Genomic DNA, 19,084 nt, shown 5'->3' on the forward strand with positions numbered 1-19,084 from the left:
AGAGGAGCCTGGTGGGTTACACAGTCCAGAGGGTCGCAAAAAGAGTCAAAGATACGACTTAGTGACTAAACAACAACAATCACAAAACCAAAGCTATGTGGATGGTGCTTCTCAAGATTTAATGTGCATACAAATTATTTAGTTATCATATTATAATGCAGATTCTGATTCAGTGGGTATGGGTGGAATCTGAGATTCTGCATTTCTAACAAGCACCCAGGTGATCCTGCTGCTGCTGCTCTATGGACTCAACCTTGAGCAGCAAAAGCAATAAGGGAACAAGAGTGCAGTCATCCCTCAGTAACAGGGAGATTGGTTCCAGGACAGACAACGAAATTCAGGTATGTTCATACCCCACAGATTTGCTTCCACACAAATTCAACCAACTGTAGATCACAAGCATAGTATACATATTGAAAACAATCCAAGTGTAATCAGACGCACACAGTTCAAAACCACGCAGTTCAAGGGCCAACTGGCAGAAACCACATCACTGTGGGCCAAATACGTTAGGAAGCAGAGGCCTGAAACGCAGTGTCCCTTCAAACATTACAAATATCAAATCAGGTGAGATTTGTGGTCCACCCGTGCTAGTACTAGATCACCTGAGAAAGACCCTATGGTGGAAGGATACCTTCCTTTACATCTTGCCAGTTAAGAGACATGCTTCAAAACATCTGAATTTTCCTTTGTAATCAATTGTGGGGTGGTCTTCTGTAACTTTATGCAACTCTTTAAAAAATGTTTATATTTTCAACCAGTAATGAAAATATCCTCTTAATAAAAAGCTTAGAATCAAGAGCTTGAAGGGATTTAGGGTAACAAAATCTAGTCCCTTTACTTCATTGCTCAAACAGGTCCAAAATGATCAAAATCAAGTGGTCTTGGGGGCCAGATTAGAACAGAGCTCTCTAAAACCCAGACCAGCCATCTTTCAACTCTGCTGTTCTTCAAGTTCCTTTATGCAGCTAGATCCCCCTCCAGCATTAATACTGGCCACATATATCTCTGCATTAGCTGTTAACTCCCTTTCTGCCATGATACTGGGAATGGGTCTCCTACCACTACTCAAATTTCTCTAATACCCAATTAGTTCCTCCCACATCCTAAATATCCCAAACTCGAACTTATCTTTTCCTTATTGCTGTTGTTCAGTCGCCTGGTCATGCATGACTCTTTGTGACCCCACGGACTGCAGTACATCAGGTCTCCCTGTCCCTTGCCATCTCCCAAAGCTTGCCCAAGTTTATGTCTACTGCATCAATAATACTATATAGCCATCTCATCCTCTGATGCCCTCTTCTCTTTCTGCCCTTAATCTTTCCCAGCATTAGAGTCTTTTCCAATGAGTCAGTTCTTCGCATCAGGTAGCCAAAGTATTGGAGCTTCAGCTTTAGCATCAGTCCTTCCAAAGACTATTCAGGGTTGATCCCTTAGGATTGACTGGTTTCATCTCCTTGCTGTCCAAGGAACTTTCAGGAGTCTTCTCCAGCATCATAGTTTGAAGGTATCAATTCTTTGGTGCTCTGCTTTTTTTTTTACAGTCCAGCTCTCCTTACACTCTTCCAAGTAACCCCACTTCTAGGACTCTAGAGTTTCATGGAATTCCTTTCCCTATGACAAGTGCTCCTAAATGCTCACCCTAAACCTTCCGTCTTAATGACAGTTCCTACAACCATTAGTAATGGAGTCAAGTGTTCTTCATGGCCGTTGAATCATCAATCTCACATCCATGTCTTTATATTCCACATCTTGCTTGAGTTCACGTGCAAGGGAAGCAAGTTTACTAGACCACAGTGTGAACCAGTAAAGCAGTACTTCCTGTTTTTCTGATTAAAATGTATCTCACATAAAACTTCATGGGATGTCTGTTGCTCATGAACATTGCCAAATTTACTTTATCCAGATCACTTGACTTCAATCATATTCCATATCATCTTCTTTTCAAAACAATGTTTAGTTCTTTATTTTTAATTGGTCGCACTGGGTCTTTGTTGCTGCTTGTGGGTTTTCTCTAGTGAGTGGGGGCTACTCTTCATTGCAGTGCTCAGGCTTCTCACTGCAGTGGCTTCACCTGTTGCGGAGCATAGGCTCTAAGGGTCGTGGGCTCAGCAGTTATGGCTTGCAGAATTTGCAGCACTGGCTCAGTAGTTGTGGTGCACAGGCTCAGCTGCTCCATGGCACATGGGATCTTTCTGGACCAGGGATTGAACCCATGTCTCCTGCATTGGCAGGTGGATTCTTAACCACTAGACCACCAGGGAAGACCAAGTCTATCTTAATGTTATAGTTGCTTATTTTGATCATTTTTTTCCTAAATAACTTTTAGTATGACAAGTGTCAAATGATTACTGCAAGTCTAAAAAAATAACCCAACTGTAATGGAAAATACTATACTCACGCAGGTACATGATCTCCCCATTTTCCCCCAGACCAATCAGACCTTAAACAAAAGGACATACAAAAAGAGCTGTACTTCATCTGTGTTTTTACACTGAATCAGTCTTGCGCTGACCTTCATGTCCCTGTCTCTTGAGGCTACATCCTTGCTTTATACTCCAATCTCTTGGTAGTCCCAAGCACAGGCGTTTGTATTCCTGGCCTCTGTTCACAAGGTCTCCTGATGCTGACTCACCAGCCCAATACTAATCTAGGAAACAGGCCCTTCTATTCTTGTCCAAGCTAACAGCACAGTTCGAGGATTCTTCTTTGACTGCATTTCAGAGTTTGGTTTGCCTTCTATCTTTCTCCTTCAAAAGGTATCTAGCAGCATTGGACCTACTTTCCAAATTTAAGTCTTTACACGTTCCTTTCAAAATAACAATTCTCTAGCTAAAAATTTATCTAACATACACACCATCATGAATCCATGCCATCTTTTCAGTTTGCCAATTGGTCTATTTTCACTTGATCAAGATCAAGCTTGAAAAATACAGTGTTAACTTTTACTCTTGTATACATTTAATTCCCTTAAAAGCCTATGAACAAAGCTAGTGGAGGTGATGGAAATCCAGCTGAACTATTTCAAATCCTAAAAGATGATGTTAAAAGTGCTGCACTCAACATGCCAGCAAATTTGGAAAACTCAGCAGTGGCCACAGAACTGGAAAAGGTCAGTTTTCATTTCAATCCCAAAGAAGAGCAAGTCACAGAATATTCAAACTACTGCAAAAAGTGCATTCATTTCACATGCTAGCAAGGTAATGCTCACAATCCTTTAAATTAGGCTTCAACAGTATGTGAACCGAGAACTTCCAGATGTACAAATTGGATTTAGAAAAGGCAGAGGAACCAGAGATCAAATTTCTAACATCCACTGGATCATAGAAAAAGCAAGGGAATTCCAGAAAAACATCTGCTTCAATGACTATGATAAAGCCTTTGACTCTGTGGATCACAAAAAACTGGAAAATCCTTCAAGAGATGGGAATACCAGACCACTTTATCTGCCTCCTGAGAAAATTGTATGCAGGTTGAAAAGCAACAGTTTAGGACCAGGTATGGAACAACAGACTGGTTCCAAATTGGGAAAGGAGTATGTCAAGGCTGTACTCCTTGTCTTGGCCTGCTCCTAAGACCTGCTAGATCAGAATTTGATTTTAATAGAACATTAAATTCAGGAAGCACTGATCTATAATAAAGGATAAGAAATTGCTGCCCAGATTAGAGCATAATCTCTAGGCAAAAAGAATCATGCTTGACTAATCTGATTGTCACCCTGCTTATTTAACTTATATGTAAAATACATCATGTGAAATGCTGGGCTGGATGAAACACAAGTTGGAATCATTGCTGGAAGAAATATCATCAGATATGCAGATGATACCACTCTAATGGTAGAAAGCAAAGAGGAACTAAAGAGCATCTTGATGAGAGTTAAAGAGCTGAGTGAAAAAGCTGGCTTAAAACTCAACATTCAGAAAATGAAGATCATGGCATCCAGTCCCATCACTTCACGGCAATTAGATGGGGAAAAAGTGGAAACAGTGACAGCTTTTATTTTCTTGGGCTCCAAAATCAATGGGGACAGAGACTACAGCCAAGAAATTAAAGACACTTGCTCTTTGAAAGAAAAGCTATGACAAACATAGACAGCATATTAAAAAGCAAAGATGTCACTTTGCAGAGTTCCATATAGTCAAAGCTATGGTTTTTCCAGTAGTCATGTACAGATGTTGAGAGTTGAATCATAAGGAAGGCTAAGTGCTAAAGAACTGATGCTTTTGAACTGTGGTGCTGGAGAAGATTCTTGAGAGTCTCTTGGAGAGGAAGGAAATCTAAACAGTCAATCCTAAAGGAAATAAACCCTGAAAATTCATTGGAAGGACTGATGCTGAAGCTGAAGCTCCAATACTTTGGCCACCTGATGCGAAGAACAGACTCATCAGAAAAGATCCTTTTGCTGGGAAAGATTGAAGGAAAGAGGAGAAGGGGACAACAAAGAATGAGATGGGTGGATGGCATCACTGACACAGTACATATGAATTTGAGCAAACTCTGGAAGATAATGAAGGACAGGGAAGCCTGGCATGCTGCAGTCCATGGGGTCACAAAGTGTCAGACACGATTTAGGGACTGAACAATAACAACAAATAGCCTTAACAAATTAGTCAAGCATGATTCTTTTTGCCTAGAGATTATGCTCTAATCTGGGCAGCAATTTCTTATCCTTTATTATAGATCAGTGCTTCCTGAATTTAATGTTCTATTAAAATCAAATTCTGATCCAGCAGGTCTTAGGAGGAGGCCATGATTATGCATTTCTAACAAGCTTCCAAGTGATGCTCTGATGTTGTCTACAGAGTATGTGGTTACCGATAGCAGTGAAACAGCAGTGAAACTCACCAGGTTTCCAGATGTTACTGAGGTCCTCCCAGGAATTTTCTTAAGAAGTTAAAGTCTCACTATAACTGCAGTACGTAGTTAGAGTACTGGTAGAGTCAATGCTCATGTTTTGGCCAGAAGTTCCACCATTTCATCCACAAGTTCACTCAAAAATCTTATCCATGTGTATCATTGGGTCCCAACTCCCCCACCCACCTCCACAGTCTGTCAATTAAACCTGTTTCACATTATTTGCATTGCTATCCATTAGACATACTTAATCCTCTGGTTTGAAAGAAAAATGTGTGAATGTGACTAACTCTCACATTAACTCCCCCTGTGATCTTTCTTCATAAAATCTACAAATTAAACTATTCCTCTAATTTTAAATACTGCATATGAGGGCTGGAGGTTTGGAGCAAGTTTTGCTAACAAACAGAATTTATTTAAAATGAGAACTAGCAATTAAAAAAAACCCCTTTATTTCTAAACCAAAAGATTAAAAGTTACAATGTAATCATTGAATGTTAAATGCTCAGGAATAATAGTCATCCGCACATTACCCTTATATCAGACCAATGTAGAAGGTATCATTTTCTTTACAAACTTCTTTCTCTTTACACAGATTATGAGTTTCAGGTCAATAGCAATACAGTAAGAATTGAAATGACCTCTACAGGAAAGGCAGAATTGAGGTTATGTGTCTGAATGATAGATGTTCCAAAGTCAGATCTAAGTAATTTTCAAACTCACTATTATGCCTCTTTCCTCCCTAATAAATCCTATCATCAATCTTATATTCTTTCTACTACTTCCAGGATTCAAGGTTTAAGGAAATGATGCACTGAAATCAAGTACACTAAGATCCTCAGAGATGAAGTGAAATCTTAATTACTTAATCAGTGGCTCAATGGAAGCTTGGGCACCCAACAGAGATTTACAGAGAATCAGAAGAGTCTCTGTGCCACCATGGGGAAAGCAGATTCCCAGAATCATTCCTTAGACTTGGAGAATCTGGGGACATGTAACAGGCTAAGATATACTAGGGGGCAGGGAAGTAACAAGGTAACTATTTCATCCATTCAATACTCTGCAGTCTATGAGGTGCTATGGGAGACAGCAGAGGATCAGTTAGGTAAAATTTCTCCTTCATGGGGCTTATATCCTATTTGTTACCTAGATCCAGACTTCTCCTTGGTTTTCCTTAAGTAATCTTACTACTTAACTATTATAGAATTTGTGATTTATACTAGAAGTCATAAACTCAAATGCCTAAAAGGCCAGCCATAAATCAAGTTGATTTAAGTCCACAGGACATGGTAATGTTTGGCAATTTCTGGCCTAAAGGTAATCATTTTTTTAAATTTAGTATTTTGGGGTAAGTGTCCATACCAGAAGGCTTTATGGTCTAGATTTCTATAAACAGATTGAACTGCAGGTAAATTTTTAATAAAATTTAAATGTAATCATAAAAAATGATTACACACATAATAAACATGACTTCTCCTATCTTTAGACCTTTTTTGTGAAAATAAATTCACAAATTTATCCAATCAGTCTAGTGATCTATTTTTGATAAATAAACAAACAAAACAAAAAACAAATTTTTTAGTGGAAAAATATAAAAAGATGTCTAGAAAGCCCGGGTTCTAGTCCTCTTTTTGATGACTTTCTATATGGTCTAGGACAAACTGTAATCTTCCAGAAACTCCTCTCAGGATTATTTTGAGATGCTAAGGAAATGTATGTGTAGGTGCTATATTCTTGAAAGGCAAGGACAGTGAGCTTCCTGGTGTCTTTTCTCATAAGGGCACCAACTCCATCACAAGAAACCCACTCTCTGACCTCATCTAAACCTAATTATCTCCCAAAGGCCCCATCTCCAAATACTATCAACATTGGGTGTTGGTGCTTCAACATATGAATTTTGGGAGGACACAATTCAGTTCACTACAGCAGCTAAGCATGTCTCTGATAGGTTGGGTAGGAGAACACAACTACTTTCCTCAGGAAGTTGACAGAGAAGGGATTAAAGAAGATTCTTTGAGTTAGTACAGTATATCAAAGGAAGGAAGATTACAGCAAGAGAGTTTTCTGCTGGAGATCCTGATGATCACTTCAGGAAGGAGACAGATGGGCCCCAGCTGAATAGTTTCTCCCCTGTGGACAGAAACTCCATAAAATCACGATGACTGAGGAGCAACTACCTAGATAAGAGTTGAAGATCCCATATTCTCTTTCTTGAAGTCAAGGAGACTTCTGTGACTACACATGTGCAGAAAGGCTCTTTGGAGGTCAAAAAGGGAGGGGCCACTACCTCATTTTAAGTGATGTCAACTACCCATAGGCCTCTTTGCTAGAATCCAGCTTGGCTAAGAGATGCACATGGACACATGGGAGGACCCTGAGATATACCAAATACAGACTCAGAACCAGGAAAAGCAAGATTAAGTAGCCAAAGGAAACCCAGAAGAAATGCCCCATAAAAGTGCTTCAAACCACCACAAGGGCCTGACTCTCTGAGCCTGCCTCTGTATTCACGTACACTTTTCCTCCTAGTAAACACTTCACTTGTTTCACCACTTTCCGTTTCTATGTGGAAATTCATTTGTACACAGCTGACAGGACAGGGCCTTGCCACTGGCCACTGGCTCTGGTGGTCTAGTGGTAGGGACTCTCTCTAGTGCTGGTCTAGCAGCAGCACTCTCTGCTGCCCAACCTCCATCTCTGGCCAGGAATGGAGATCCTGCCTCAAGTCACTGCAGGCTGAGACCACCCAAGATCAATATGACACTTCAAATTATTTGAAGTAATAAAAACATGAATAGAACTTTTATAAAACACTATGAGAAAGACTCAGGATTCTTCAGAGAACTTTGAAACAATTTTAGAAAACAGATCCAGGCTACATTTCATTCATTCTCTTTGAAACAGAACTTTGAGACAGTCGGAGCTAGCAGTGGAAGTTGGACTGAGGAAAGATAAATGTACTATGGAATTATGGCAAAGACAAGAGAGAATTAACTACCTGCCAGGCACTCTTCAAGTCTAGACTCAAATGTTTAACGGGTTTAGAAGTCGCTAAAACAGCCAGACGTGCTGTAGCTTGAGCAAGCAAGACACACAGTAAGGTCATTCAGATGTTAAAGGGCCTTTCCAATACTAAACCCTCTGCCTCTTCTACAAAGATATGACACTTTCTGGAGATTAAGTGCTGCTTCTAGAAGAGGATGATGACCCTGTTCTAACATGACCAAGAGAAAAGAGGCCCCATTGGGCCTGCTTCAAAAGCCCAGAAAGAAGAAATGAAATTATTAAGCTGGCATCATTCATTCAATGATCTCAAGAGAGGCCACCAGAGCTGTAAAAATAGGGAAGAGGAGTAAACAAAGGCGTCAGGGAGAAAATGGTTAAAATAACAACAGCAACAATTAAAAGTTAAAAGTTAAAGTAGAGAAGAAAAGGAACTAGGTATCCAGCAAACAGAAGAGAGAGCTCCCTGCTGAGAAAAAGGATGTGAGATTTATTTGAGTTCCTCAGAAAAGGAAAGGAACAAGAGATTATTTCAGGAAATTAAAGGAAGAAAGAGTGAAGAAGAAAACAAATCCACTGAGAAATCAGTAAGAAACAGAAAATCAATACTACTAGTTGGCGCTAAAACAGATCTTTTCAACTTAAAAACGTATTGTCAAGTTTATTACAGTTACCAGCACAGCTCCTTGCATATAAGAGGTGTATGCTATTTGTGGAGTGAAAGAATGTTATGAAGTCCCCATAACAACCCTGCAACCAGGGAGTACTGAACTCAAAGATTAATATACTGAAATATGACAAAATACATACATGTAATATGAAAAGAATAACATCTAGAATATGGGAGACAAACTAGCTACAATTTAGAACTGGGACAAACTTTTAGGCTTGTGAAGCACTTGAAATTAAATGAAAAGTTTGTTTATGTTTTTCCTGTAAGAGGCATTTGAGCTTTTAATGAGAATTTCTATGTGAGTTTAGTAAGAATTTTAGGGAGGGGGGTTCAGGATGGGGCAACACCTGTATACCTGTGGCTGATTCTTGTTGATGTATGACAAAAACCATCACAATATTGTAAAGTAATTATTCTACTAAAATAAATTAATTAAAAAAGAATTTCAGTGTGAGTTTATGAGCAACTGATGTACTTATTATTATTCATTTGCATTCAGAAAGGATAGGTGGGAATTTATACACAGGTATATATTCTTACAATTAGCTTAATAAGTTCGAATAAAAATGAGTGCAAAACCACTAAAAAACTTCATACCTACGTTATAGTTTTATGTGTATATACATACTATTTGAATTAACTTGGACACGTCTAATTACAAAGTAAACAACATCTCAAAGATTCAGACCAACACTACTACTTTGTTATTCTCTTTATATCCTGCTCCCCACATGCCATCCCTAACAATTTTTAGATACATTCCCTCATTCATGTTCCTAATACCGTCCGCTGCTGCTGCTGCTAAGTCACTTCAGTCGTGTCCGACTCTGTGCGACCCCATAGACGGCAGCCCACCAGGCTCCGCCGTCCCTGGGATTCTCCAGGCAAGAACACTGGAGTGGGTTGCCATTTCCTTCTCCAATGCATGAAAGTGAAAAGTGAAAGTGAAGCCGCTCAGTCGTGTCCGACTCTTAGCGACCCCATGGACTGCAGCCTACCAGGCTCCTCTGTCCATGGGATTTTCCAGGCAGGAGTACTGGAGTGGGGTGCCATTGCCTTCTCCAGTTATGAAAACACCAAGGACACTTCGGGCTCTAATCTGGCTTTTCACTTTCACACTGAATACATTCACTAGTAGTAATTCTTTAAAAACTGGAGAGTAAGCAAAATATACTATTTCAGAAAAGTTACACGTTCTAATGGAAAGAACTAGACAGACATACACCACAGCAATTCTATATAAAGCTCATAAAAGCTTCCAACTTAAAACTCCCTGGCGGGAAGTCTACAAGAAACAAAAACTGAAACAGACAACACCGGTGCCCTGCCCAACCACTTACTGAAGCTCCAACTACTTGGTGTTTAATTTTAAGACATTATTACGTTTCTCTAATTATGAAAACAAACTTGAGGACACATATTTGTTGTTATTTCTTAACTGGCTCTCCTTGCCTTTAAACTAGGCAGAGAACTGAAAACCACTAAAAGAATTACTCCGGTGTATTTCTTAAAAAATTATTTTGAATTATTATATTACCAAAAAACCCCAGAATGAAATCAAATGAACACTAAGAAGAAGCAGAAAACACAGGGGCGGGGAATCTGTTTAAGAGCAACAAAACTAAAGCGCAGTCTTTGAACCGCTAAACATCCAGGGATCAGGTATACTATTTTTCCTTCTTTCAGAGTTAGGGCTTGAGGCGGAGCAGGGTCGGGGGCGGGGGGGCGGTGGCGGTGTGTAAAGGTTAAACAGCTGTAAGAAAGGCTGGACAATAAAATCAGAGGTCAATTAAAAATAGCCTGGAACTGTGAAAACCTATAGAGAAGCATCAAGGTCAAAATAGTATTAGGGGTTGGGCAGATGGCTTTCTCTGGGATAGGTACTGGGAGCTCTCAAACGACGCGAATGGGGGCTGGAAGGAGAGGGAGTAGCGAGTAAGTCAGGGGAAGAAAGAAAAAAACGGCGGCAGGCCGCGTAGGAGACGGAGAAGGGAGGCCGACCCGGAGCAGGGACGGGGTTGAGGGAGGTTTGAAGGAGGAGGAGGAGGAGGAAGAGGAGGGCGAGGGGGAAGGGGAGGGGGAGAGGGAGGGGGCCCGGCCCCGCCCCGGGGAGGCCCGAGAACCCTCCCGCCCCCCTTACCAGAGGGAGCAGGAAACACCAGAGCAGGGCGGCCGCGGCGGGGGACAGCGGCGACTGCCGACCCATCGAACTGACGGGTAGGCGCCGGGCGGCGCGTCGAGGCTCAACGGGGCAGGCTCCGGATCCCGTCGCGGCGCTGCCTCGGTGGCCGGGCGGGACAGGGTCGGACCGCGGACCTTGAGTGGGGCCGCCGCGGCTGCTGGAGCCGCCGCTGCAGCGCCGACTTCCTCTTCCGGCCCCGCCCGGAGGACGCGGAAACCCCCACGAGCCATGTGGAGTCCGGGGCGGCGCGCGCCTCCCGCCAGGCTCTCGGAGCTTCCCGACGCTGGCGGGCACAAGCGGAGTGTCTGGGCGTGTCTCTATCCAGCTGCCTGACCTGAACTGTCCCCAAGTTCTGGCAGGCGAAGGGACTTTTTCAAGGCCTTCTTCCTTGAAGCTGCGGAGCGTCTGTTCTCTTCCCCAGTAACTACCCAGGTGTTCGAGCCAGAATCCTACATGTTCTGAGTCTTAATTTATCTGCTCTTCAGCAGTCCTAGGCACTCTCATGCTGTGTCCCAAATCGGGTCAGTTCAGTTCCGCTCAGTCGTGTCCGACTCTTTGCGACCCCGTGAATCACAGCACGCCAGGCCTCCCTGTCCATCACCAACTCTTGGAGTTCACCCAAACTCAAGTCCATCGAGTCGGTGATGCCATCCAGCCATTTCATCCTCTGTCGTCCCCTTCTCCTCCTGCCCCCAATCCCTCCTAGCATCACAGTCTTTTCCAATGAGTCAACTCTTCACATGAGGTGGCCAAAGTATTGGAGTTTCAGCTTCAGCATCAGTCCTTCCAATGAACACCCAGGACTGATCTCCTTTAGGACGGACTGGTTGGATCCCCTTGCAGTCCAAGGGACTCTCAAGAGTTTTCTCCAACACCACAGTTCAAAAGCATCAATTCTTCGGCGCTCAGCTTTCTTCACAGTCCAACTCTCAGATCCATACATGACCACTGGAAAAACCATAGCCTTGACTAGGCGAACCTTTGTTGGCAAAGTAATGTCTCTGCTTTTGAATACGCTATCTAGGTTGGTCATAACTTTCCTTCCAAGGAGTAAGCGTCTTTTAATTTCATGGCTGCAATAAAATCAGGTCACCTTCTCCCAAATCGCTGTGATCTAGGCCACTGATGTTTCTCTCCTCCAAACTGGTTTCAGTTTCCACTCTCCACAGACCATTATCCACCCAGCTGTCCTGGAGAGATCTTTTTGAAAATGTAAGTCAGATCATGTCACTCCTAACCACACTTGGAACAAAATAAAAACTCTACTCTGGAGGACGTTTATGTAACATCATCCCTGCCTTCTTCTGTGACCCCATCTTCATGATTTTTCCCATGCTTGCTTTAAGCCACGTGGGCCCCCTTTATTCTGGTCTTTGTACTGGTAGTTCTCCCAGCTAGAATGCTCTTCTCTCTGAATACTCAGCACTCTGGCATTCACTTAGCAGCTTAAATGTCATTTTCTCAGAGGGAACTTCTTGACATAATCTAAAGTAACCACCCAGTCACTGTCATATCTCATGAGTTATTTAAATTCTCTGCATAGCATTTTTCACTCTTGCATTCTCTTATTTACCTCTTTATTTATTTATGATACTGATTCCCATTTGACAGAAAGGAGTATCTTTGATTTGTTCACTCCTCTATCCATTACAACATTTGGCATAAAGTTGGTCCTCAGATATTTGTTGGATGAATATTCAATACTAAACACTGAATACAATGCTGTCCCTGCCATCCCACACTCAGGGTTTACGGAAGGACAGAGATGTGTGAGCAAATAGTTCAAGGTGACTAATGACTCTTTTGTTTGCACAAAATGCTATGGGAGTATCAAAGGAACACTTAAAGGGGTGCCAGGAAAAATTTCAACTTAAGCTGAGTCTAGAAGGCTGAGTTAATTTTAGCCAGGCAATGGGTAGGGGAAGGGGGAGACTTCCAGGAAGAGTGAACCATTAGTGTCAAAGCCAAAGGTGACATTGGAGGAACTGCAAAACTCAAGCTTGGCTGAAGTTATGGGTGATGATAGATGAAGTGAGAGAAGAAGGCAGAGGCCAAATCACAACTAGATGGGAGAATCCTGCTTGGAATTTTAGGCTTCAGCTAGTTGGTGGTGAAAAGTGCAGTGATGGACAATTTCTGTTTAAAAGCTCACTGTGGTGGCAGGCAGAGTGGCAGATGGATTGAAACAGGGCAATAGTAGAAGCCAGGAGAACTGTTAGACAACAGAGGAGCCTGGCAGGCTACAGTGCATGGGGTCGTAAGAGTCGGACATGATTTAGCAACTAAACGAACACCACCACCACCACCAGTAACCTAACCCAGGCAGGGGTAGTGAGGGCCTGAACTGAGACAGAAGTGGCAGAAGAAATGAAAAGGAGAGGGAGATGGTAGATCCAAAGACTCAAGGCAGGATTTGGTGTAACTGAGGGGACATGGGAGATGAGGAGAGGGATGGTTCTCAGGACCCTGCCCTGGGTCTTTTATTGAGATGATCATCACAAGAGATGGAAGAGACTGGGGATGGGAGAGGAGGAAGAAATAATTTTGAACTTGAGTTTGAAATGTTTGTAGGACATTCTATTGCAAATATCTGTAGGTTAATGGCTAAGTCTGAGACTTAGTGGCACAATGAGGCCAGAACTCAGGTCTCCTGTCTGTCAGAGTCTCTTCACATTTTCTAGCTGCCTAGGGCAAGTCAGATTTCCCTTTTGCAAAATGACTGTGATTAGATGACTTCATCTCTAAATATTCCATTCTGCCCATAATGGCCCTTTGCCTGTGAATCTCCAGGATGGCTCCTGAGGCTATCTGAAAATCTCTGGTTTTCCTGCCTGGAAACTCCTGTCCTGGAGTTACGCCATTTTTCTTTCCTCTCAGTTGGGGAAAATTTTGTACCTGCATTCAAAGAACCTGTGGTATAGGCTAGTGCTTGTGCAGTCTCTCTTTACCTGCTTTAGTTTTTTTCAGCTGAAAGATATGGACAGTAAAACCTGTTCTGACTGTCTCATATGAGTATTGTAAAAATTACAGGATTTGTACTTTGAGTGTAATTACTCCATTTTTTTAAAACAAAAAAGTAGGGAGAGGAGGAGAAAAAAATAGAAGGCTGTGCTATTGCAGTGTTAGCACTGTTTGTCATAATTCTTCTGCTAGAATTTTTTCTCATTGGTCAAAGCCCCTGTGCATGATGAAGGAAAATGGAAGGGTTAATGGAAATTTAAAAAGAGTTTAATAACTTTACTATTGGAATGACTGTTAAAGGATTTGGAGTATACCTCTGTTACACAGTTAACTACCTTGGAAGTGTCAGGAAGGATTAAAGTTATGTTGGGTAAATTTTAGTCAATATTTTTCTTCTCTAGATAAACTATGTATAAAAACTCATTATGGAAAACAAATATCATTAATTAAAGATTAATTGAAATTTTTTTCCCAATGATAAAAGACAGAATGCTATTGGTCATCAGAATCTTTCTGTGTTCTAGGAAATGGACAGGAACTATAGGCCCCATTTTACAAATGTGCTAGGTGAAGCAAAGGAGGAGGAGCTAACACTGTCTCCTACCCTAGTTTACTAAAGATCATTCATACAACCTGCAATTTCCTGGTAGTGCCACAGTGTTTCTTACTCAGAGGACATTGATGAAATTTTGGTCACGAGCCCCACAGACTTCCTTGGGCAATCTAGATCATTGGCATAGTATAGAGCAATGATTCTCAGGGCTTCCCTGTGGCTCAGATGGTAAAGAATTTCCCTGCAATGCAGGAGACTCAGGTTGGATCTCTGGATAAGGAAGGTCCCCTGGAGAACGAAATGGCAATTCACTCCAGTATTCTTGCCTGGAGATTTCCATGAACAGAGAAGCCTGGTGGGCTATAGTCAATGGGGCCACAAACAGTCTGACACAACTGAGCTACTAACACACACACAGTGATTCTCAATCTTGATTATTTTTATTGAATCACACAGGAGAGCTTTAAAGGATACTGATGTCAGACTGATACTGATGGTCCCACGACTCCCTTTACCCCATGCAGATCTTATATTTAATTGGTCTGGATGTAGTCTGTGTATCATAATTTTTAAAACTCCTCAGGTGGTTCTAATATGAATATAAGATTGAGAAGCTTTGGCTTATTAGGTGATTTTAAAACATGACCTCTTGAACACTTGAGGCAGTATCAGCTTGAACACAGTATCAACACTACCTGGGAACTGTGAGAAATGCGAATTCATCCAGACCTGCAGAATCAGAAACTCAGAGAAGTGCCTAGCAATGCGTGTTTTAATAAGCACCCTAAGCGATTCTGCTACATGTTGAAGTTTGAGAACTATTGGTTATAGAGCAACACCCCTTACAGCTGCCTGCATGTTAGAATCAGATGTAAAATAAAAAACCAAACCCTGTTCTCCAATACTAATCAAACTGAAAGAAATAAATAGACACATCCACAATTATTGTTAAAGATTTCAACTCTTCTCTCTCAATAAATAAAAGAACGAGTAGGCAGAAAATCAGTAAATACAGAAGATTTGGTCAACATTATCCACCAACTTGACCTAATTGGCATTTATAGAACACTCCACCCAACATATGCATAATACATATGATTTTCAAGTCTACATGGGACCATTTGGTCATAAAACAAATCTCAATAAAGTTCCAAATAATCCAAATGTGTTCTTTGCCTACACAGAATTAGATTAGAAATTAATAACAGAAAGATACCGTGAAGATTTTCAAATGATTAGAAAATAACCAGACTTTTCTAAATTACCCATGAGCCAAAGGAGAAATCACAAGGAATTAAGAAAACATTTTGAACTAAAGGAAAATGTAAACATGACATGCCAAAAGTTGTGGGGTGCTTAAAAGAAATTTGTAGCACTTATAATAGAATGGTATAAACATTTAAAATCAATAACCTAAATTTCTATTTTAATAAACTAGAAAAGAAGAGCAAATTAAATCCAAGGTGAGCAGAAGAAAGGAAATTAAAATATCTCAGCAGAAATCAACAAAATAGTAAACAAAGAAACAGACAAACAAAAAATGGGAGAATTAGTGAAGCCAAAAGACCGGCTTTTTGAGAAAACTGATGAGTTGAAAAAACTAAAATATGGAAGATCCAAATTATCAGGAATGATAAAAGGAATATTACTAATGATCTTAAAGACATTAAAAGGATAACATGTGAATATTATGAACAACTTTATACCAATAAGTTTGACCACCTAAGTGAAATGGGAAACTCTTTGAAAAATAAACTACTCAAAAAGAAATAGATCTTTGTAAAAATTTGAATTTGTCATCAAAAGCCCTCCCACAAAGAAAACTTCAGGCTCAGGTGGCTTCAAGAGTGAACTTTACCAAACATTTGAGGAAGAAATAATGTCAATTCTATGCAAACACTTTAAAAAACTTGAAGAGAGGGTAATACTTCCCAATTCATATTTTGAATCCAGCATACCCTAATACCAAAACACAAGCACATACATCAATGAGAGGGAATAGAGAGTCCATAATTAGGCATGACTGAGTGACTTCACTTTCACTTTTCACTTTCATACATTGGAGAAGGAAATGGCAACCCACTCCAGTGTTCTTGCCTGGAGAATCCCAGGGACAGGGGAGCCTGGTGGGCTGCCGTCTATGGGGTCGCACAGAGTCGGACACAACTGAAGCAACTTAGCAGCAGCAATTAGACCTACACATATATGGCCAATTGTATTTTTACAAAGGTGCTAAGGTACTTCTGTGGGGGTAAGGTTAATCTTTTCAACAAATAATTGGTGTTAGAAAAATTTAGTATCCATGCCTCCTAAAACAAAACTCCCCCCAAATGAAGCTCAGTTTTTAACTCATGACATATTCTAAATTTAACTTGAAATACATCATAGACCTAAATGCAAAAGACTAAAACCAAAAAGTTTCCAAGAGAAAATCTTTTTCTCCTTTTTCTCTGGTACCTTTTGTTAGGCAAAGATTTTTTAAATAAAACACAAAACCTAGAAACTATAAAAGATAAAAAATTGATAAATTAGACTTTATCAGAATAAAAATTTTCTTCTCTTTGAAAGATAATGTTAAGAGAAGTTAAGGCTAGCCATAGACTAGGGGAAAATATTTGTAAAACATATCCAACAAAGGACATATCCAGGATATATAAGAAGCTCTCATATCTCAATAATTAGAACTCAAAAAGCCCAACTGAAAAATGAAGAAAATATCTGAACAGTTTACCAAAGAGAGAAAAATATGCTTGTATAAGCAAATAAGAACATGAAAAGATGCCCAACATCATTAGTTATTAAAGAAATACAAATTTTAAAAAGTAAATACCTACTAGAATGGCAAAAATTTAAAAATTGACCATATGAGATATTGGCAATGATATAGAGAAAACAGAACTCTCATACATCGCTGATGGGAATGTAATATGGTACCGTGACTTTGGAAAACTGACAGTTTCTTGCAAAGTTAAACATATACCTACTGTACGATCCAGCCATTTCATTCCTAGATGTTTACCCAAGAAAGCATTCAGTTCAGTTCAGTTGCTCAGTTGTGTCTGACTCTTTGTGACCCCATGAAATGCAACACGCCAGGCCTCCCTGTCCATCACCAACTCTTGGAGTCCACTCAAACTCATGTCCATCAAGTCGGTGATGCCATCCAGCCATCTCATCCTCTGTCATCCCCTTCTCCTCCTGCCCCCAATCCCTCCCAGTATCAGGGTCTTTTCCAGTGAGTCAACTCTTCGCATGAAGTGGCCAAAGTACTGGAGTTTCAGCTTTAGCATCAGTCCTTCCAAAGAACACCCAGGACTGATCTCCTTTAGGATGGACTGGTTGGATCTCCTTTCAGTCTAAGGGACTGTCAAGAGTCTTCTCCAACACCACCATTCAAAAACATCAATTCTTCTGCACTCAGCTTTCTTCACAGTCCAACTTTCACACCCATACATGACTACTGGAAAAACCATAGCCTTGACTAGACAGACCTTTGTTGGCAAAGTGATGTCTCTGCTTTTCAATATGCTATCTAGGTTGGTCATAACTTTCCTTCCAAGGAGTAAGTGTCTTTTAATTTCATGGCTGCAATCACCATCTGCAGTGATTTTGGAGCCCCCCAAAATAAAGTCTGACACTGTTTCCACTGTTTTCCCATCTATTTCCCATGAAGTGATGGGACCAGATGCCATGATCTTAGTTTTCTGAATGTTTAGCTTTAAGCCAACTTTTTCACTCTCCTCTTCCACTTTCATCAAGAGGCTCTTTAGTTCCTCTTCACTTTCTGCCATAAGGGTGGTGTCATCTGCATATCTGAGGTTATTGATATTTCTCCCGGCAATCTTGATTCCAGCTTGTGCTTCTTCCACTAACAGTGTGCAACTCTTCCAATTTCTCCACACTTGTTAGCTTTTGGGTTTTTTTTATAATGGCCATCCTAACAGATATAAAAGGGGTACATCATTGTGGTTTTGATTTGTATCTCCCTGATAGCCAGTGATATCGAACATCTTGTCATACACTGGTTGGGCACTTGTATGTCCTCTTTGGAGAAATGTCTGTTCAAGTTCTTCACCCACTTTAACTATATAGAGTTTTAAAAGTCCTTTATACATTTTGGAGATTAATGCTTTATCAGATACATAGTTTGCAAGTATTTTCTCCCATCCCATAAGTTTCTTTTCACCCTGTTGTTTGTTTCCTTTGCTGTGCAGACATTTTTTAGTTTGATATAGTCCCACTTTGTTTTTGTTCCTTGTGCTTTTGATGTCATATCCATAAAATCATTACTAGGCCCACTCTTGTGAAGCTTCTAAGAGTTTTTCTTCTAAGAGTTTTAGTTTCAGATCTTATTCTTGTCTTTAACCCATTTTGAATTTACTTTTGGGCTTATCAGTCTTTTGATAGGAGTAATCAAGTTACCACTTCAGCTCAATAATTATCTCATCCATAGATTTTAAAACTGCTCAGTTTCCTGGTATTGTTTTTCTGTAGTGACTACATGGCTTTGGTTAAACAGTTTGCTCTTCTAATACCTGTTTATGAGGTATTTATCCTTGAGCAGAACATGTGATTTGAATGCTTCCTGGGTCACAGGAGGGGACTAGGAGCAGAGACACAAGCTGTCAGCTATGGTTTCATCACTAGATCTTCTGTTTGCCTGTTCAACATGTACTTATTACTCTTCTTGACAGAGCTGCCTCCCAGTTGGAATTTTGTTAGTAAGTGAAACATGGTAGACACTTCTTACTGTGAGGTAAATTTACATATTAATTTGAATCTTAGGGCATGAGAAGAGAAGTAGTTAACAGATGGAAATATTCTAAGAATTCATGAAGCTCACAATTTTGAGGGAGCA

The 19,084-nt window shown here is 40.6% G+C and overlaps 1 protein-coding gene across 2 annotated transcripts in view; it reads right to left on the reverse strand.

Moving 5' to 3' along the window:
• SPPL2A (signal peptide peptidase like 2A) overlaps positions 1 to 10,964 on the reverse strand; it is a 56,099-nt gene extending 45,135 nt beyond the window's left edge. The window contains exon 1 of one of the 2 annotated variants that reach the window (XM_070377892.1): positions 10,671 to 10,964. Coding sequence is in view for 1 of the 2 variants with exons in the window: in XM_070377891.1 (XP_070233992.1) it covers positions 10,671 to 10,736 (66 nt within the window). In the remaining variant the exon portion in view is untranslated. The remainder of the gene's footprint in view (positions 1 to 10,670) is intronic. The other variant, XM_070377891.1, reaches the window with a different exon arrangement.
• Between the last annotated feature and the right edge of the window lie 8,120 nt (positions 10,965 to 19,084).

Source organism: Bos mutus, chromosome 10 (assembly GCF_027580195.1).
Source record: "Bos mutus isolate GX-2022 chromosome 10, NWIPB_WYAK_1.1, whole genome shotgun sequence".
Taxonomy (NCBI): Eukaryota; Metazoa; Chordata; class Mammalia; order Artiodactyla; family Bovidae; genus Bos; species Bos mutus.